Below are 21,915 nucleotides of genomic sequence, written 5' to 3'. Positions count from 1 at the left end.
ATTTATATGTTTATGCATAATACCATGTCTAGCTTTGTTTAAGAGGCAAAAAAAATATATCGGCAGGAAAACAGGTATTTATTTACACATTTGTTTACACATGGTGTAAACATCAGGGCGTCATGATTAGTCATTTAGCCATTATAGTCCAGAGTTTAACATTTGGCACCAGGATGTTTTCATTCCAATTCTGAAAAGTGCTTGAAAAATAACATAAAATATGTTTTGTACAAGCATGTATTTTATTAGTGTCATTTATTGCAAAATTGCACATTAAAATGCCCAAACAGGCTATTACACTTTCAGAAATTAAAGGATAAAATATGCGATTAATTGCAATTAATCTCGAGTTAACTATCGACATTATGCGATTAATCGCGATTAAAATTTTTAATCGTTTGACAGCACTAGATTACATGCATGGAGGTGTGAATTGAGGTGAAACTTAGCAGGAATCAAACCTATAGCTGTGTTGTAAGTTTTTTTAAAGTTAAAACCCTGAGCCATCCTCCTCTGTTTAAGGTTGGGTTAACGACTCTCCATTGTTGGGGCGATCAGTACCAGGTTAATCTAGATGTGAATCTAAACTCTATAACGAGGACAGCAGGTCTATAAAGCTTGGAATTTATCACTACTCCAGACAATTTGAATTGAGAAAGCTTCCCGGATGGGAAGTGAAACGTTTTCAGCTGCAGAATAGAAGTCCAGTTGTTTTATTTTTCAAACTTTTTTGGATTGATCATGACCTGGATGACTGAGAATCTTCACCGGCACATAATGCTTTCACCACTAAATCTAACTGTGTGGGACGGTGTAATCACGGTGTAATGTTGATTTTGAAAAACCATATTTCATTTTCCTTTTGCTTCACAATTACGCTAACCTGACTCCGCCAGATAGATTTGCTCCGCATATCCATCTGGAAACCTTCCGTTGAAGTAATTTTGGGAAGGGGCGAAAATACTGGTTAGCTGATTGGCCTATGTTGGTGATAGACGGGCCAAATGAACCAATCAGATTCGTCGTCACTCTGTTACGAGCAACGACGAAAACACAACCACAAGCCAAGCTACTCTTGCTGCTGCAGGTAAAGGCTCGTTAGCTCAGCAAAGAAATACTCTGTAATTCCATTAAAACTTGCTCGATAGCCACACTAACGCTAGTTTCACCGGCTGAAGCCGCCATGTTCTTTAGACTGAACTGTCGCTCCTCGTTGCGTCACACCTCAACCCGCCTCAAAGCCAACGCTGATTGGACGTTCGTTTGGTGAACGGCTCCAAATTTTCTTCAACGGAGAGTAGCCAGACTGATCTGCGAGTGAAACCTTTAAAGCTCGCGAGATCAGGATGGTCTCACGAGGCTACAATTACGCAGCATTGAGTGCTGACTTAGTTCAGGTTTGTGGTTATGGCAAAATGTGATAAAGTTTCAGCTGTATGTGGAAAATAATGTATATTAATGACTTGCCTGTTTAAGTGATATAGATCCAAAAACAAGTCTTTTTTTATTGATCTTACCAACACAGGTATGGCTGCTGTGGCCGGATTCAAAGCCGCTCTGGCACTGGCAGCGGTGTGTGCCAGGAAGGTTCAGGCACTGAGAGTAATCGCCACACGAGCTCAAACCCTCTGCACACTCATCGATGTCTGCATCAAAGGGAGGGAGGGTACATCAGACACTCTGTAAACCAGGGACTCCCCATCTAAAGCCAACACCAAGCCATATGTGGGGCAATAAAGAGACTAATTACTGTGTTTACTGTTCCTATAATATGTAACTCCCTCCTTACTACCCCTGGCCCATTCCTGGATTCTTGGCTGTAAAATACATTGGGCAACACAGACAACAAAAGACAGAAAAATGATAAGTGAGAGACATTGAGGTAAAAGCATGGGAACCAAGGCTGAGCTGAAGGGCCTTCATGGTGGTGTCAGCAGGAGACGGAGACCACCTGCTGCTCTGATGAGAAATCACCACCAGCTTCAATCCTTACATGTCCCTTTTAACAGGAGGAATGAGAAGAGGAGGATAATACTCCTGATTCCATTCATCCAGACTGTACTTGAACCCTCAACTTTACGCTGACAATGTCGATGAAGCACAGGCACGTTGCCTTGAACTTCCAGCTGAGTCCGAGTACGTTTAGATAAGACAGACAGCTTAAGATTTAGCAAACCCAGAGGGTCATAATCAGTACAAATAAATGAAGGCTCAAGCAAACATGACATTTATGCCAGAGGTGATCGTATGTAAACTTCTGATCAGAACTATGTGTTAATGCGTAGGAGTGGAAACGGAGAGACGGAGTTACCGTTGCAGTTCTGTCCATCTCCTCTGTAACCAGTAGCACACTGGCACCGGAAATCTTGGCCCTCCAGTGGGATGCACTGCGCTGTGGTGTCGCAGTCATGGGTCCCAGCATAGCAGGGGTTCAACAGCTCAACCCCAGAAGAATCTGCTACAAACAACAAGGAGAATGCAAAAGAACCAGGTCATCACATAAGACAATCAAACATTGACTTGAGTTTAATGCAGCTTTAACGTGATGAAGTGAAAACAACAACCCACACCATCAGTTATCTGGAATACTATATAACACAGACAGCACACGGAAGAATAAAGAGGTGAGATTCACATTATCGTTGTTCTCTCTATGTGCATGTGTGTGCCTGCGTATTAAGAATATGAATGTGTATTTGTGTGTGTGTGATTGCAGTCATGGCTGACTTCAACCCGAGGAGTCAAACAGTTTTATTGCTGTAGGGATGAAGGACCACCTGAATTGCTCGGTCTCAACCAAAGACATTAAAGCATGGCTGTCAAACTCCAGTCCTCAATGTCTGATGTCTTGAAACTTGTATCTGTGTCTCTGCTTCAACACACCTGAGTCAAATAATCATTGAGGTCATTACCAGGACTCTGGAGAACTTGGCTCCATCCGAATACCCTTACAGAGCAAAGACTCTTAAGCCAAAGCGGAAGTGCGTCAGCGGTTGCCATGATAAGTGCTGTCCAAATAGTGCAGTCAATAAGGAAGGAGGTAGGAAAAGGTAAGCAAGTACCTGCAAGTTCTCTCCCGCGGCTTATTCAGTATAGAAACCTCACTAGGTCCCTTATTCCCACAATCCTTTGTGTTGGACAAGGGACACATGACGTATAAGCACATTCCACCTCACGGAAATTATCAAAAATGTCTCAGGAGACGAGATCGCACACTTTGTAGTTCATTTTCGGAAGGCTGTAGGCCTGGATTTAAAAGTTACAGGACATCGGACCTCGAGGACTGGAGCTTGACACCCCCTGCCCAGCACTCAGCTGGCCTTTGAAACCAACCTGTCCAGTAACCCGTCCAGCAATGTCTTGACCGTCCACATACTGAGCAAACCCAGTAAGATATGAGTCTGGAATTTGCTACCAAGGAACACCAAGATTTGTGAAGTTTGCTCTTCTCGATATCTTGGCTGATTTTTTTTATTATTATTAGTGCATGATGTCATAGAAGGAAGCACTGTGTTTTAGGTGTTGCCTTTAAATAAAATCACAGGTCTTCCCCAAACTGACCCAAATGTTGTGACTTCTCCTAATAATTAGCTTAAAAAGGCCTTGAATCATTGTCATTATCGTCATGTTTCCCAAGTAATTTAAATGTATAGTAATTTTAGTGTAGGTGAGCCTCTGGATTGTCCAAGATGGCGGCACACATAGTTGCTGCAGCTGACGACTCTCCACTTCAGTGCTCCTTTCTTTTTCCTCTTGTTTTTCTTTCTTTTGTGCACAATCGGTAATGCGAGGATCCAGCACAACCGCCAGTTGCTTCTGGACATTGGAGACCAAATCCAGATGTCTGTTTCGTGTGACTTTCACAACACGCACAACGTCCCAGACAACATAGCAAGACTGCCGGGCTCTCCGCGGATTCTTGTTGGCCCTAGGTGGCGGTGCAAACAGAGGAGTGAGAGGAAGCAAAAGCGAGGCCGCAGGTCCAGTGTATTGCTAAGGCTACAAAAATAACACGAACCACCTCTACCGAGCCTGTCCCTTGTGCATAAAACGGACGACCTGGAACTACAACTTACCGGGAACCACTATGTTTGGGACTGCTGTGTTCTGATTATCACCTGGCTCCACACGGGAATCTCCGATGCTAGCATGTCGCACTCGGCTTAGCTAGGACAGGACCGAGGACTCCGGTAAGAAAAAGGGAGGGGGGCTCTGCATTTATGATCAGGACAACTGGTGTAACAATGGGCCAATCATAGACAATCACTGTTCCCCGGACATCAAGTACAAGTCTGTGTTAATACCGGCCTGTTTTTCTGCCGAGAGAGCTAGCTGTTGTGATCATTACGGCTGTGTATATTCAACACGACGCTAGTGTAAACACAGCGCTCTCTGTCATGCTGAACACCGTAAACTAACAGCAGCTGGCCCACCCCGACGGTGTTCACATAATTGCAGGGGACTTTAAGGGACTTCAAGACTGTAGTCCTGAAGTTCTACCAACATGTCAAATGTTCCACCAAGGGGAGAACCGTGTTGACTATGTCTACACAAACATCAAGCACGCGTACAGAGCCATAGCCCTCTCCCACCTTGGCCAGTCAGATCACCTTTCCCTCCTTCTCTCCCCAGCTAACACCCCCCTCAGGCTCACCATGAAGACAGTTACAACTTGGCCTGACAATGTTCTCTCCAAACTACAGGACGGCTTGAAATAGACAGGCTGGAACTTATTTGAACACCAGGAGCTGGAGACATTCCCAGGAACGGTACTGGACTATCTCCAGTTCTGTGTCGGGTATGTGACCGTGGACAAAAGCATCTGGGTTTTCCCAAACCAGAAACCCTGGATGACCAGCCAGTTCCCCACACTCCTCGGGACACGCGACGAGCCTTCAGGTCAGGCGACAGAGCTCTATACAGATGGCCTGAAAAGAGGAGTAAAAATTGCAAAGGCAGACCACAGGATGCACATAGAGTCCCACCTGGCCTGTAACAACACAAGGGAGGTGCGGTGGGGCATACAAAACATCACAAACTTCAGAGGCTGTGATCTGTCAACAGCAGACCTGAGTGCGCCGCTTGCAGAGGAGCTAAACTGCTTCTTTGCTAGCTTTGACTCATGTCGGCAGCACTCATCTGCTCCAGCCCTCCCCCACCGCCTTCCCGCTCCACTCCACTCACTGTACAGGAGCAGGAGGTCCGACTGGTGCTTTCATGTATGTTATCACAACATTCCTCCAGTGAGTCAGGCAAACGATGAGCCTAAACTCTAACGAGGACGGCAGGTCTATAAAGCTTGGAGCTCCGCACTACTCCAGACATTTTGAATTGAGAAAGCTTCCTGGATGGGAAGCAAAACGCCTTCAGCTTCAGAATAGAAGCCCAGTTGTTTTGCTTTTTAACCTTTGTTTTGATGGATCATGACCTGAGAGAGAATCTTAACCAGCAACCCCAAGAAAGCTGCCTGCCCAGATGGAGTACCTGGCAAGGTGCTCAGAGCGTTTGCCTACCAGCTTGCCCAACCTACACCAGGCTCTTCAACCTCTGCCTGGACCAGGCAGTCCTCCCATCCTACCTCAAATCAACTACAATATTCCCAGCGTCAATGATCAATGGTGGTCTCCCACCACTAGCCTGAACAATTACCGTCCAGTGGCCCTTACTCCAGTAAACATAAAGTGCTACGAGAGACTAGTTCTTCAGCGCGTCAACGAGCATCTCCACCCAGACTTCGACCCTTACCAGTTTGCCAACAGATCCACAGAGAACGCCATCGTCGTAGCTCCCCACTCTGCGCTTAGCCGCCTAGAGCAGCAGCAGAGGTACGTTCAGATGCTGTTTGTGGATTATAGCCCAGCCTTCAATACAATAATCCCGGACATCCTCACTACACAACAGGACATTCTTGGCCTACCCCCTCTCACATGCCCCTGGTTAAAGGATTTTTTTGACCAACTGACCCCAGACTGTGAGACTTGGCCCAGAACCACTCCTCCACCCGCATGCATTAGGACCAGAGCAAACAGACTTAAGAACAGCTTCTTTCCTAAGGCAATAACCATCCTGAACTCCCACATGCACTGATAAACTGTAAAAAAAATGTTTTACTATTGTGCAATTATGACATTGTACAATGCTTACAGTTTCTGTCCTACAATGTGAAATATTTACCTTAACTATTTATATAGCAATATATCTCATTTCTGCTATGTACACAACACTCAGGACTGCACACCATACCTCTTAATGTTTATACTGTATATATTTTGACATTTTGATATTTCTGCATTGTTTGGAGATGGTCTTAATCTCGTTGTACGTGCTTGGACATGCGTACAACGACAATGAAAGGCATTCTGGTTCTGAATTTAAAAAAAGTAATACCAAATGTGTCCCTCCTTATTTTGGCATTTGGAAAATAGAAAATTCTGGTAGTCCTGATAGATGTAAAGCAGGAAAAGTTTAGTCTGGCAAAATCCAACAACTCCATCGTACTAGCCGTCTTTTCGACCTCAGAGTAACCGAGATCTGGAAAAATCTCTTAACGTTCTGATGATTACAGGACAACCTAACCAGGGACACGTGTAAAAGGTTCCAGACAAATTCCCATGCGAGGGTTTACAGCAAAGAGGGGACTCCCTTCATGTTCTCAATACCAAAAACATGTGGATGAGGTTAGACGCACATGTCCTGGACATCAGAGAGGAGACAACATGCAAGCAGGAGAGGGGGTCTGCGGAGTTTCCTCATACCACCGCCTGGTTCAGACGAAACATTTCAAAAGCAAATAAAGACAACCTTGATTTCCAGAGAATATGACAGAACGGAGAACTCAGGGAAATCCTTACAAAAGAAGGTAAGAAGATGTACGAATGTGTTGAGAAATAACGACGCGGTACAGAGTGATTCTCAAGAGCAGGATGGGGAAGTCATGCTGCATGGTGTTAGTGGTCCTCTGAGCCTCAGAAATTGTCTGCCGGGATTGTGGCGTCCCATTTGTTGTTCCAAATAAAAACACTTCCTCGCATTACTGTGGGTCTGCTTTCCGCCAGATGACTTAAATACATGCAAAGCTTTTAGAGACCATTTTAACACGAAGGATAGCAATGTCTGTTCTTTTATGACACGTAAGGGTTTTTGGGCAACCATCAGGGCTTTTTCTACCATAAACAACATAAACAAAAACGCACAGCTTGCCTTCATCTCCCCCAGGCCAGAGAACAATTTTGGCTCATTATCAGAGAGGGAGAAAGACTCTTCAAAGTGTAATGTGGCCAGGAAGGAGGGCAGATGAGAGGCAGAGGTCCACATGGATATGGAGAAAAAGGCCGACGGGATAATTAGAGACAGGGAGAGAACGAAGGCGAGCAGGACAGAGGGGTGAGGAACACACACATCCCACACATGCCCTGTACACCATCAAAGTGATGGCTGCAGCTTCCCACCTGTTGCTTTTTACGTGGTTCCTCCTCCTCTCACACACAAATGCACAGATTTATCTAGAGAAAGGTTGGCCTTGCAGCAGGAGCAGGTTTTATGACATTGTGGAGAATTGTTGGGCAATTCGTTTGCAGTACCTTGCAAAGAACTGGTAGTTCAGCTTCCGGCAAGCTTGAACATACAGTCAGAGCTATAACGGACAGACTTGGATCAAAGCGGCATATCTGGGAAAATATTATGTGGACTGTTTCTTTGGGGAAGATGCTCGTCCCGTTAGATCTGGTGCAAAAACTACAGGGTTTCACGAAAAAGAATGTCACACCGACAGTGAAACTTTGTGGCGGTAGTATGACGGACAACGGCTGGTTAGTGTCTTCAGGACCTGGACAACCTGAACCACAAATTCTGCTCTCTACCAGAAAATCATAATAGAGGACGTCTGTCCATCAGTTTATGACCTTAAGGTCAAGGACACTTTTTTACAACAAGACCATCCAAAGTCCCCCAGTGAGCCTGGTATCGGAAATGTAAGGGTTTCCGAAGGGTTCTCGCCCACGCATTTCAGCATAATGAGCCATTACGCTGAAATTGATCAAAATGACGCTGAAATTAGACTGTTACACCCAGTTTTAACGAGCGTGACGGTCCTACGTGCTAAGCTAACAGTATCACACAGATGTTGGAGAGCAACATAGAAAGGTCAGCAAAGCTCTTGAATGTGCATCAGTGCAGTTTTAAACCTCCCAGACAGCATAAGCTAACGCTAGCTGTTATTAGCCTGATGGATAGCCCGGTGACGGGGTTCTGTCTGGGCTCCCTCTGCGAGCTGAAGAAACAAAACAACAACCCAGCATCCCCCCTAGTGGTGTCCCCCGTCATGCTGAAAAAAAAAATCCTGGTAGGGTCTGTCCTTCTGAAAGCCTATAAAAGGTGACTATATAGTTCTTTATAATCCAAAATAATTATAATAATACAAAATAATAATTATAATTTGTTCTCCTGTTGTGTTATTACTTGAGTGTCTTAAGCATGCTGCAATCTCATATTCTCATGACCTCACAGGGCAGCTATTCTGTTCAGCAGCCCCCTTCTTCAAAAAAAAATCTGTCACTGGCTGAGATACTATTTCCCAAAAAGTGTAAGATCCTTTAACACACACACACACACACACACATACACACACACACGCACACGCCAGCAGCCTCCTCCAGCTGTGCTCTGAGTATGTCGCTGTGTGTCAGAATGAGTGTGCGCGAGACATGTCATCATAAACCTTTTAATCAGTGCGCTGACGTTCCAGTGACAGAAGCTTGGTCCGTGTCCAAACACTGTGGAAGAAAGCAGCCTTTCTCAGGCTTTCTGCTGGATCTCTCTCTTTTCCACTTCATCTACCCAGATGTAGATCTGTCTCGACCTTTAATTACATTTTCGCTGAACTGAATGGTTGCAGGAGCGCAGCGCAAGTTCCGGGATTTTTGCAGATGTCTGCCCCCTCTGGCGACATGATGAAATGACACCAGTGCTGTGCTTGTGCATGGGAGAAGAGGAAAAGCAACTGCCGCTGCGACTGCACAGGTCTTTTGTTTAGAGGTGTAATGTCGTCTGAGGTAAGATATCTATAAACATTGAAGTTAGCCCGTGTTCTCCCAGTGCACCAATGACGACAGAGACTCAACAAATCAGCCAGGTGGACACGCAAATTGGTGTGTGCAACCCAAATCACTCTCTGACTGGCTAATTAAAGAGGTAACTGCGGTAGAGGAAGTAATAGAGGAAAATTCATTCTACGTGTCAGGTAATTGTAAGAGTATGTATGGGAAAGTAAAAATAATATTTAACATTTTAATTAGCTGAAAAACGATTGTGTGCGGATAGAAACAATATGCTTGCGGTCTGTTTCTTTATACGCATTTCAAGATGGGTGGCGGTATATCAAATGCAGAGGACACAAATGATTGGAATGTCCAAATTGCAATGACAAATAAAGAGTATTATGATTATTACTGTTACGTTTGCAGCTGTAATGTGACAAAACGTGAAAAAACATTTGCACTAACGCACTCACAAGAAAGGTTTTAAACTTTTTATGTCTGTGTTCTTAATCTAACAACACATCAGAAAAAAAAGTATTAGTTCAGTACGCTGAGGTTACAATGTTAAGTTCTATCAGATGATTTGTCTTAAGCCAAAAAATGTTCTTATATACGGTCACATTAAAGCACATCTCTTTTATCACGTATTTTGATCTGGGGGTATTTTGATCTGGGGGGGACCTAAAAATCCTCTTCAATCATGGTGTTTCAGTCTGGAAACCAACGAAACCAAAATTTCCAATCAAAATACACAATATTTAGGTGGCCTTACTTTAATTATCATCCTTCTCATCGTTAGTACACAAAACTGGAGCTTACACAACAATGTTCAAATCCCTTTCTCTACAAATGTTAGCACTCAAGACAATAAATACAATGACATGCCTGAAGAAAAACAAATCTGGGGAAAAATTAAGTAAACTGTAACATAAACTGTGATTAAAATGATATTGGAAGTAAACCTACAATCATTTGTCTCTGCGGCCTTTGATAGAACATGAACCCATAAACAGAAATACTAAATATGCTTCAACATTGCTGTTAGTGGTTTCATTGTGCAATGATCATAATTATTAGTGCATCGTGCGTGTGTGTTGGAATCTGAGCTCAATCCAGCACAGCGCAACGGTTTGGCTGTGGTAGAATTGCAACAATTACCATTCTGGGTGTTGGTCCAATTGGCCACTCGACTCGCCTGGAAAGGATTGGAGCAGAAAGCCGAGCATGGACCGGCATTTGAGAAGCTAGCCCCAAGCTACCTAGTGATATCATCAACTGTAAATCTAAAACAGTCAGAAAACGTGCATATTTCTGGCCTCAAAGACTCCACTGAATGCAGCTGCCCAACTGGATTCCTTGCTGGAGTTGTCAGTAAAGTCTTTGGGGGTGACATGCTCCTGACCGCTCCGAAGAACTGTCCACTCCCTAGTACTGAAGCTGTAAACACCAGAGAAGGGAGCTGAACACCAAAGAAGCCTGACGGAGTGGCGTTCGGAACCCTTCAACAGATTCAACCTGTGGAGGATCATAGTTCTGAAGTCCTGAACCAGGGGACAGCATATAAGTTCTTCAAGGCAGAGGTTAGCAGATGCAACCACCCCTTGAAATTCCTACCTGGTATAATTCCTACCAGGTGTTTGAGTCACAGAGAAACATTGATTTCCACCACCATCATGCACATCATTGATTTCTGTGATCGACCAGATTGATGGTCCATCTTTTACTTTTCTTCGATCTATATTTTACTCAATCATCTGGCGAACATATAGAGCCTGGTGGCTCACTCATTTTGGGACAGAACTTGTGATCCAGTCAATTTATGAATGGACATCTTCTGCTATGGAGCCATTTTCAGAGTTTTATTCATGCATCTATACTGTAATTATTTACACCACTGGGTTATCTGGACCAACATTCACTTTGATAAACTTGAAAAAAGGTGCAAACAGTCCAGTTAAAGATCCCACACTCTTCCTGGACACTGACATTTTAATCAGTGTGTTAACTGTTTTGAGGTGTGACAACCTTTTTTTCTCTGCTGCTTGTTTTATTCTGACCTAAGGCCAAAAGCAAACTTGAAAGCCATGAAAGAAACAAAACCTTAGATACTGCTCATGGAGTTCTACAGGGCATAGATCATGGTCCTTTTACCGTTTAATATATGATCTTATTCAATAAATGAGAATATGCGTTACGATCAAGTTCATTTGTCAAATTAGAAGTAACAACCTTTAAGCAGGTATTGAATATACTTTTCATTAGGACCACATTTCAGAAATAAAATTGTTTTTTATTGGTCTGATGCGATATCAGACCAATAAATGTCATGTTTCCATTTACAGTAAGCAGGGAATCATCATGATTAACAGAAAAATCAGTCAGTGTGTAATTAATCTACATAATTTGTTTCATTTGGTGAATTGAGTTACTGAAAAAAATTAAACTAACAATAATATTCTAATTCATTGAATGGGTTTGCATATATACATTTTTACATATATACACATTTAGATTATTGTGATTGTTAATATGTATTAGTTACGTTATAAATACTGATTCTTGGTTCTATCTTCATACAACACAGCCTTTCTAACTCTATCAAACATTGTATTTATAAAAAAAAATACCATTCAGTGCTTAACTTATGTCAAATACTTGTGAAGTATGGACATTTTTTAAAGGATGAATGCAGATCCTTACTCCTCAACTCGCTAAACCTTCTAGTCTATCTTATGTAATCCTCTCTGCTGGTGTGCACCTTTGAACATCTCAAAAACTCACATCTATAAACACAAATGCAATATATTTATTTGACTGTTTAAAACAGCAGCGCTGATGACTCCATTTTTAAACGCAGTCCAGAACCACATAACGCAGATGTTACTCACCTCCGACTGGGCTGATCTTGTTAGTGATGGCGTATCTCAGGATGCGCTCCTCCTTGACGTACATCACAAACACCCTCTCCATGTTGATCTGCAGCGTCTCGGGCGTGGCATCCCGGTTGTGGTGGCGACAGTCACGATACGTGATGTTCTGCTTCAGGTGGAACGTGTAGGACTCTGTGCCGCGCTCAGCTGACACAACCGAAAACTCCCTGATGGAGCTGGAGGTGGCAACTGCAGGAAGTTAAAAAAAAAAAAAAAAGTCTGTCTCAGGCAAAAAAAGCTCTGAAATGGTTTAGATTTAGTCATCCAATAATATCGTTATGTTTACCAGACGGGTAGTACTGGTAGGTCTCCTTGAAGGGCTCCATAGTAACTTCTGCTCCAGGTGGTATGTATGGCACATTGCCCTTAATTACAGTGTCCACACTGAGGTGGTTGTGTTCGTCAAGGCCCCGACCGGTTTGCATGATGGACAGGCGCTGGTTGCCGGGGTTAAACAGCACCTCGGCATGACGGCTGAACTCAGCACCTGGTGACGTAAAAAAAAACTCAACAAATCCATCGCTGTTGGGTTCACTGTTTTTACACAGCTTTAAGTCAATTACGGTGCTGCACTTGTCTACAAGTGGGAAAAAAACTCTGCTCTCCAAAAACAAATGCACATGCAGCTGTTTCCTATTAAAGCGGAGAGGCAGGCGCTTCGTATCGCATCCCATCTCTGGAGAAACTGCATCTGGCTGGGTGACCACTCAGTGAGACACAGAATGTCCTCGGCACAGAACACTTTGTCTCCCTGCGTGTTTTTTTTTTTTTTTTTTTTTTTTTTTGGATAATTTGTCCAAGGGAACAGACATAAACAAGATCACCTGTGATTTTAAATCCCGCTTGGCTATTGGGCAGCTCCAGAGCAAACAGCCATCCAAAAAGCTCTCCGATTGGTGAAACCGGCATCATGGCCCAGCCCACTGGCTCTGGTACCTACACAAGGAAAGGGTAAGCTGCTAATCGGGCTAAACACTTTGAGAAGATGCTAAAAACTGTTAAAAACGTCGACTCCATTGTCAATTTTTTTGTTTTGTTTAAAAACGGTGAGACTCTGATCTATAGGATCTAATAACTGATGTTGCCTCTCCATCTAACAAAACAAATTACCAACTGCTTACCATAGTAAAGCTAGGACTGCCAATTATGGTACAGCTTTACTAAACTGGAGATTTGAAATTGGCCGTAAAGCAGGTAGCAAGTTCAAACCACAATAACTTCATGCGACATTGTAAAAAAAAAAAAAAAAAAGTGGGCAAAATATTTCTACAAATGTGTAAATTGCCTAATAAGGTCAAGGAATTGCCGCTAAATGCGTGTGTAGTAGAGGCTCTTGCATTATTTACTACAATGATGTTTTTGTGGACTCTGCTTCTAGCTCTGGCTGTACGTTTCCCCCAATCTCAGTTTATATTTATATTTTAAATAAATATTGATCTTATGTTAAATGTGGTAATGTTTAATTTCCCTTCGCAGACCTAATCTTTTGTTAGTACGTTGGTAAGAAGACGACTCAATACAAAGAGATTTTCCTTACTTTTTATTACTATCACTGGATCTCCAGAGGTGAATGCGTGTGTTTTGAGTCGTCTACCTCACTAATGGCTGTGTAAGCTCTTCCGTCTCCAACCACGATGTAGGCATGAAGGTCGATGTTATTCAGCTCAACTGGAGTCGAACCCACCGTCAGCGTGCCGCTCACCTTACCGCTGACGCGCTGGGGAGCACCTGGAGGCAGATTAGGCAGCACACGACCAAGTCCGGTTTTAGAAGAGGATTTTTTTTTTTTTTACTTTGTCCGAAAAAAGTGAACACTGTTGATCAAACGGTATGTGCTAACCGTCTGGTAGACATTGGCGGCCATTTCCATAGAAGCCCGGTCGGCAGTGACAGCAAAAACCTGTGGGGTAGTCTGAGCAGAATGCATTCTGGGAGCACTGCTGCTGGAACCTAATTATGAAAAGAAACAAGGATTTTTATTTTTATAAATATATATATATATATATATATATATATATATATATATATATATATATATATATATATATATATATATATATATATATATGTATAGTCTTAAAGTCGCTGTTAAATTATAATTACATTAGAAGCAATTGGATAAAATTGCACAAGCTGACCAGCATATCATTAGGAGTTCATCAATTTTCACTCACCTGGCACATGTTTCCTTATTCTCTGTAGTGTACTGGATCACTGAGGGTGAGGAGAAGAGATCGTGTTACTGTTGTATCCTGTGCTTTGCAAAAGTATTCATACTGCTTGAATGTTTTCACACTTTTTCCACATCAGAACGGCAAACTTCAGTGTATTTTATTGTGATTTTATGTGATGAACCAACAGAAAATGGTGCACAATTGGGCGATCTAAGGAAAATAACACATGGAATGAGGAGGGGACATTTTTTTTCTGCTATTCCTTTATAAAACAGTTCCAGATCAGTCAGACTGGATGAAGAACATCTGTTAACAGAAAATTTCTAATTCTGCCACGTTTTCCCAACTAGAGGCATTGTAACATGTCAAAATGCTTCGATGTGAAACCTTCCATTGTAGCTCTGGCCGCATGTGGCTTGTTGTTCTTGTTAACCCTGACCAGCTTCCCTACAGCGTGATCATGATCATGAATGAATTAAGTTTTCCCTGACATGTAGCATTCTGACTATTAACTCAAAAACGTTACGTTTTGGTCTCATCTGACCCCAGCAGCATTCTTCCACATAGTTGCCATATTCCTTCCATGCTTATGGCATGCATTAAATTGAACTTATTTCTGCCGTCTCTCAAAAATAGCTTATTTCTTGCTACTTTAATAAAAGTCACATTTGTAGAGTCGATGACAGTTTTCCTGTTAATTCTCCCACCTGAGCTGTGGATCTCTGCACCTCCCCCAGAGTGACCATGACCTTCTTTTGGGATCACTGCTGTCTTTTACATAGGTTGTTTGTTTACATGAATGACCGGCTAAAAAAAAATAAAGCCCTTCCAATTCACAGCTATACATGTCTTTGTTTTAGTCCATCACATGCAATTAAAATAAAATACATTTACGATTTTGGTTGTAACGTGGCAAAATGTGGAAAAGGTTTGAATACTTATGCAAGATGCCGTATTGCAACACATCCAACAGTTCAAATTAAAGGTTTTAGTTACATGTAACATGTTTTCACATGTATTTCTTTGCTTTGGCATTGATTCTTCCATCAAACTAAATTTGACTGTCTTTATAGTGCCATCGTGCCCGTATTTCCTTAAGCACCAGATATTTTTTTCTTGATTACAACATCTATAATTACACTAACTTAAAAAGTAAAAAAAAAATTGGAGGGGGGGGGGGGGGGGACAAATTGAACAGCTGGAATTCATGCATGGGAAAATATGTAGACATATATATATAAACATATGTCGAGGCACCTCTTGGAAAGTAACCAGCTGCTGCAGCCCAACCTCCCACTGCTTTCTGTTTGTGAGGACACATGTTGCAGGAGGCATTTTCTGGTTCACTAAAGCGACACGGCTAAATGGCTCGGTCAGCCTCGAACCAAATAACCTTACCGGCACGGCCCGGTTTGAACCCCCAAATCAATCATTAAAGCACGCAATGGCGATCGGGGTCATCTTTGCTGCAGGTCTAAACAATCACAGGTTATTCTTAGCTGCTCTTTGATGCAGGAAGTGAAGCAATCTGTTTGTAGGTTCTTTGGAAACGAAGAAAATGCAGCAATCAGCACAACGATGGAAAAGCTGAAGAGTTTCTTAACAGAAGGAATAAACAGGACGACTTCTAGGGAGCTGGGTAAAACCCAAAAGTGACATACACGTCACTCAATATTTCCAAGTGACTGTTTTCCTTTATTTTCTCTCTGCATTTGTCTCTTCTCTATTTAATTTATTAGCAAATATCCATTGGGACCAGAACACAGCGATTGTCCATCCCACAGGGGTACCGCGTGGGCAAATCTCTATTGTAGTGATGGAGAAATCCAACTTTAAACCAGTAACAACTTTGAAAAATAAGCATGGCCGTGCAAAAGTATTCATGTCCTCTTGGGTTTTTAATCTTATTTCCTGTCTGAGCCACACACACCTTAAGGTATTTTATTGGGATTTCAAGTATTAGTCCAACACAAACCAGCGCATAACTGATAAGTGATCGAAATATGATACATGGAGTCCAAAATGTGTTACAAATAGGAATCAGGTCTGGTCAGGGCTGATAGGAAGATGGATGGAGCTAAAGACGGGGTAATAATGGGAGATATGGCTCTCCACCTGGGTTGGCATTGACTGGGGGGGTTAATGTGTTACTTCCTCTCCAAACGAGTGTCCAATCAATGCAAAGTCGTACCTCCCTGTGTTTTGTACCGTGTAAACACGTTAGATAATATGTTTTTTTTACACTGTGGCTTGCTAACAACGCTTAAGGTGTTGTCTGATTTTCTGCTTCCATGACCACAAAGGCCTAGTTCCCGCTTTTTAAAGACTCTGGACATCTAAACCCAAAATATTTTGACTAGTCAAACCTAAACCGAAGTCATGGAACCTTTCTTCTTCAGAAAGAGGGAATCGCCCAGGGCAGCATTCATGAAACACAACGGCCTAATCAAAGTCCGGACCTAAATCCAACCGGGTATCCAAGACAAGGCTTGAAAACTGAAACCGTTAGATGTGAAGAACAGAACTAACCCATTCACATGGGTGGTGTGAATATATGCAATCCTTACTTTTCTGATTTAATTTGATTAAAAAAAAAACACTTTAAAGCCATGTTTCATTCTTCTTCGACTTGATTGTAATGCACCCCTCCATGATGGCGACAACATATGTTCATACTGACCACCCAAAGTGCTTTACTCTGAAGCCACATTCACACTGACCAGTGCGCACACATTCATAGACAGATCGGTAAGCAACTTGTGGTTCAGTGGCTTGCTCAGGGGCACATCAGCATAAACATATATAAGCTTACTGATGGATTTCTTCCGAAAGGATCATTCCCTAAATTGAGCTAAATGACTTCATAAGCATACGTCCCACCCACACCGACTTTTTAAACCTCACCACAAGGGTTGACTGAGAACACATTCTTGTTTAGGGCTAAATCCTTGGGGAGAAGCAGCGAGGGAGGGAGTGTTGAACACACACCTGGAGTTGTAGCCCACACAACGGCTGCATTGTACTGCTAGCTGCTGAGCAGCTTTCCCACAGACAGAAGGGGGAGTGTTACCCTCCTACTATGCACCTTGCTGTGATAGGGGCCTATATTTAGATACATATTGTGCCTCGCTTTACTTTGAATCCATGAACATAATTTTGTCTCATTAAAACAGCAAACTTTGAACAGATTTGAGGGGAATTAAGTTAAACCTTTACAACATGGTGCATGATCATGAAACGGAATAAAAATGATGAATGTTTTACAAAATAAAAAAATACAAATCTGAAAAGTGTGGTGTGCATTTTTCTTTCTAACGTCCTGGGTAAATATTTTTTAGCTTTGTATTGCAAGACAAGTCTTTTTCACCTAAAACAGGTTTTCTATAGGGATTGTCCTTTGTTCAGCTCCACCCAGATTCCCATCATTCCCTGGGAATACTGTAGAAACCATTCCCACAACATGATGCTCCCATCACCATGCTGAACCTCAGGGTGTCGGTTTTCCTTCACACAAAGTTTTTTTGCATACAAAGTTTAAGTCTAATGGCAGATTTATTTATTTAGAAATTATTTTTAAAAATCTAACCCACATGCCATTTAATTAAATAAAATCCATGGACGTTTGTGGTTGTAAAGTAACACATTGTGAAGAATTTCACACAAGAAAAAGATAACATCTCTCATTTGATATGAAAATATTTACGAGTATAGGTAGGTAGAAGTAATTAGAGTATGTGGAAGGGCCTGATAGCAGCAAAGCTAACAAAAAACAGTTGAAAGAGACATGTGTTTATAATTGCGTCAAATCACCTTCTCCTTTAGCTGCACTTACTGTCAACAGAGGATCTGAGCTGTTGCAGGGCTGCAGTCTATTACAGCAGTAATCTGATTCTCGTTTTCGATGGGAGAAAGATCTGAGACGCGGTTATTCGGCTGTTTGGTTAGCCTCATTTCACAGCAAAAGTCATCCAGTTTACTGTGCATGCTTGCTTTCCAGGCAAGAGCACGCACTGCTCATGAAGCCTCGTTGCTGAAAGCTGTGCAGAATCACGTCTGATTAAACATTAAAAGCATTTCGGAGCACATTACGATCCGAGATACATCCCATGAGCTGTATGACTATATGGACTTTAGCTAATTAGTGGCTTGTTGAACCCAATTTATTTTATTTCATTTTTCATTTTCATTTTTACCAAAGGCTTTATTTTTCAATATTGTTTAGAAACCGATGAGTTTTGCACATATTTTTTCAAAGGTACAAACAGAAATTGTCAAAAAAGAAACTACATCCTTTGACACCCGGTCACGCTAACTGCAACACTCTACAGTGTGGACGTTGTTACTGTGGGAAGAAGAATTGAATTTAGCTGTTTGCCATAGATGTGAGAACGTTTCTTATTAAGATGCAGTAGGATGTATTTAACAGGAAACTGTATTTCTTATGGAATTTTAAGACTTATCTTCCGTTTATTCAGGCTGTAAGAGAACGCAAGTGTTTTAGCAGATAAAAGGAAGACTGAATAGAGTACGGAAAAGTTACTCTGTTTTCTGCCTTTAGTGCTTTTAATCTCTGTTGGTGATGGAACATGCTTGACGTGGAAACGGTATCAGCCTTTTGGGAATCTCAGACTTAACGGTAAGGCTCTACAGTAAGTAATGCAATCAGCGCTAACAATGCAACAGTGACATCTCATCTGCTCCTAATATATATATATATATATATATATATATATATATATATATATATATATATATATATATATATATATATATATATATATATATATATATATATATATATAAAAACCTCTTACAGCATTAAAAGTGGAAAAATATTTTCCCTGTTGTTATTATGTATTCTTCTGTAATTATTCTATTATTCTAAATTAATTACAGGAGAAAGAAATGCATCTAGTTAGGTTTGGAGTCGCCAAGTCAAAGAAAATCAAACAATATAATTCTGATAGATGCAGTTTTTGGCCTTTGGGGACAAAGTAGTGAATGACTTTGCATCATTCTTTGAAAGGACAAAACCTTTGGTAGATGCTCCTCTTATATCTAACCATGAAACCCTCAGTATCGTTTAGGGACAGCATGGCGAGCTTTCTTTTTATCAACTGTCGGATCTAGTTTACCAAACTACCATGAGACTGTGCTGCATTAAAACGTTAAACGTCTGACTGATCCGCGCAGCAAGTCAACCATCCTGATCTAAATTACAAAACAAATCCACCAGGGAGAATTGTACGGCTCCAACAACAGTTTGATCTCAGTATAGTGCAAACAGTCTGGAATTACATAATAATGCAGAGAAAGCCCACACCTAACACCGGCTTTTTTTTTTTTTTTCTTCCATGTTAATCATGGTATGACGTTAGACAGTAAACAAAAAACAGATGCATGTGTGGTTTGTTTTTCACCTCCTGTGTCAAAGTCAACATCGTCTTCATCCACGCTGACAACGTGACCTCCAGGGGAGAGGGGTGCTTCGCCTCTCAGAGGAGGGTACACGTCCACCACCTCCAAAGGAAGCTACACAAGGAGACAGGATGGAAATAAAAGTTGATTCACTTCCAATTTTTTTTTTTTTTTTTACTTTTGTCACAGAGACTCAAGCCAGAACATTACCTCTCTCCAGAGACTGTAACTACAGAATGAAGACATGGGAAAACTTCAAATCTAGTATACAGGAGGCAGTAGATTAGCTCTGTTGACAGCACAACGCTCCAAAACAACATTCCCCTGCTCCCACAGAATTAGTAGAAAGCCACTACAGCTTTTAATTATCACAAAAAAAAAAATCTAAACTTCTCTTTTTACACCCCCTGCAGTGACTAAAGAAACGCGACCAGGCTAGCGAGAGAATTGAAGAAAAAAAAAAGAAATGTTTCAGAGAAGGATTTAAGGTGGGAAGTAGAGAGGGAATGATCCAAGGAATGAAGGAAGGAAGAAAGGAAGGAACTCTTATTCCCATACACAACACTGTTTTTGTAGATTTCCTATGTTTTGTAGCTCAGCAATTTCAAACAGCAGCACTTAGGCATGAACAGAAATAATCATGACCACTAAAATTAAATATAATTACTTTAAATTTACATTTAATACCACTGGTCAGAACTTAAAAAAATAAAAAAATAACGTCATTGATTTCACAATGGAGAAATTCACTTCTGCATCTTAACCCATCCCTTTGGGGAGCAGTGGGCAGCCATGTGCGGTGCCAGGGAAGCAATCGGGGGTTAAGGGTCTTGCTCAGGGACCCAGAGTGCAGGTTGTGGGGATCGAACCGGGTACTTGCATCCTTCTTAGAGCAGAAGCCCACTGCTCTAACCACTTGGCCACCACTCGTTGGTGAACTTGCGTTGTTACCTGCGGTTGCTGTTCCCCGGGCCGTTGAGCGCGTTCTTCTGGGCCCGTCAGCGGGAAACCAGGCGGAGCGTACTGCCTTTCTACCGGCTCCAAAGTCAACGGTACATCTTTTCTGTTGTAAGTCAACTCGGGATCGGAATCTTGTGACGGAGAGTCGAGACTTCCAGGTTGACGGGACTCTGGGTGGTCTCTACCAGCTGGATTTGGTTGGAACCTGGGGTCTTTGCCCGTCAGGGTGTAGCCATCCACTTCCTCTTCGGTCTCTGGCTCAAATGTATAATCGGTAAACTCATATTCAGGGGTGGTTGTGTCCTAGGAGACAAAGCGGGTGATAAGTTAGAACTACGGAAAGTCAAATCTAAGAGTTGGACCAAACGACAAACAATATGATTACCAGGTAGAGGCCATATCCAGCAGTCGGTGGAGTAGCAAGGAGACCACCAGTGGATGCAGGAATGATGTCTTGAAAAGAGTAGCGTTTTCCAGTATGGAAAAGCCAAACACCTGGGACTCCAGTGTTTCCAACCCTGGAGAACAGGTAATAAATAGGCACAGGCATGTTCAACCCCCCACAACAATATCCTTTTTATAGCTAATCTTAGCTAATCATCTGTTGATGGTGCTCATGTCCCTTAAACTTTTCTACATTGTGTCATGTTACAAATTGGGATTTTCCTTAAGAGAATGTCATTGTATGTCAACCATTCAATGACAATAAAGGCCTTCAACTGAACTTCATTTGATAGATCCACAAAATGTAGCACTGACACCTTTTTTCTTATTTTCACAAATAAAAGCCTGAAAAGTGCAACATGCGTTTGTATTCAGTTCAAGCAAAGTTAATAGTTTTCTTTTCTGCAAATAAAGCTGCAAGTCCCAGTATGCTGGAGGGTATATCCAGTCCCAGTCTCAAATCTTTCACAGTCTCCAGCTCTCTTCCTGTATTTCGCTCCATCTATCTTCTGACCGGCTTCCCTATACCAGCTGAAGACAAACAACTCCACAACATAATGCTGCCACCAACATGTTTCATAATTGGAATGGTGTAATACATGGTTAATAATGTGGTTCATGGTGCTAGTTTTCCTCCGCACACATTTTCTATGTCCTCTGCATATTTGCTATGTCCCTTACATGGCTTAAGACTTCAAACAGGTCTTCCTATGGCTTTGTGTGAACAACGGCTTGCATACAAACCAGACTTGTGGTGTACACAACTAATAGTTATCTTGCTGACTTCCACCTGAGCCGTTAATCTCTGTAGATCTTCCAGAGTTACCATGGGCCAAAGGCTGCTTCTTAGATTAAATCATTTTATTCAGCCTGTCAGTTTTGATGAAGGTCCATGTCTTGGTAGATTTACAGAGCCATACCCACATCATGTTTGAGTGAAGGACTGAACAGTGC

General features: G+C 42.0%; 1 protein-coding gene across 6 annotated transcripts in view; it reads right to left on the bottom strand.

Moving 5' to 3' along the window:
- nid2a (nidogen 2a (osteonidogen)) overlaps positions 1-21,915 on the bottom strand; it is a 60,170-nt gene that overhangs the window by 22,345 nt on the left and 15,910 nt on the right. For 5 of the 6 annotated variants that reach the window (XM_036128475.1, XM_036128476.1, XM_036128474.1 and 2 more), the window contains exons 6-16: positions 20,903-21,035; positions 20,509-20,820; positions 19,560-19,671; positions 14,140-14,179; positions 13,806-13,915; positions 13,560-13,693; positions 12,790-12,901; positions 12,252-12,452; positions 11,924-12,154; positions 2,312-2,458; positions 1,518-1,646 (exon numbers count right to left, since the gene is read on the bottom strand). In XM_036128475.1, coding sequence (XP_035984368.1) covers positions 1,518-1,646; positions 2,312-2,458; positions 11,924-12,154; positions 12,252-12,452; positions 12,790-12,901; positions 13,560-13,693; positions 13,806-13,915; positions 14,140-14,179; positions 19,560-19,671; positions 20,509-20,820; positions 20,903-21,035 — 1,661 coding nt within the window. The remainder of the gene's footprint in view (positions 1-1,517; positions 1,647-2,311; positions 2,459-11,923; positions 12,155-12,251; positions 12,453-12,789; positions 12,902-13,559; positions 13,694-13,805; positions 13,916-14,139; positions 14,180-19,559; positions 19,672-20,508; positions 20,821-20,902; positions 21,036-21,915) is intronic. The other variant, XM_036128472.1, reaches the window with a different exon arrangement.

The sequence above is a fragment of the Fundulus heteroclitus genome, chromosome 24 (assembly GCF_011125445.2).
Source record: "Fundulus heteroclitus isolate FHET01 chromosome 24, MU-UCD_Fhet_4.1, whole genome shotgun sequence".
Classification (NCBI taxonomy): Eukaryota; Metazoa; Chordata; class Actinopteri; order Cyprinodontiformes; family Fundulidae; genus Fundulus; species Fundulus heteroclitus.
This window is presented reverse-complemented; position numbering and strand designations above follow the sequence as displayed.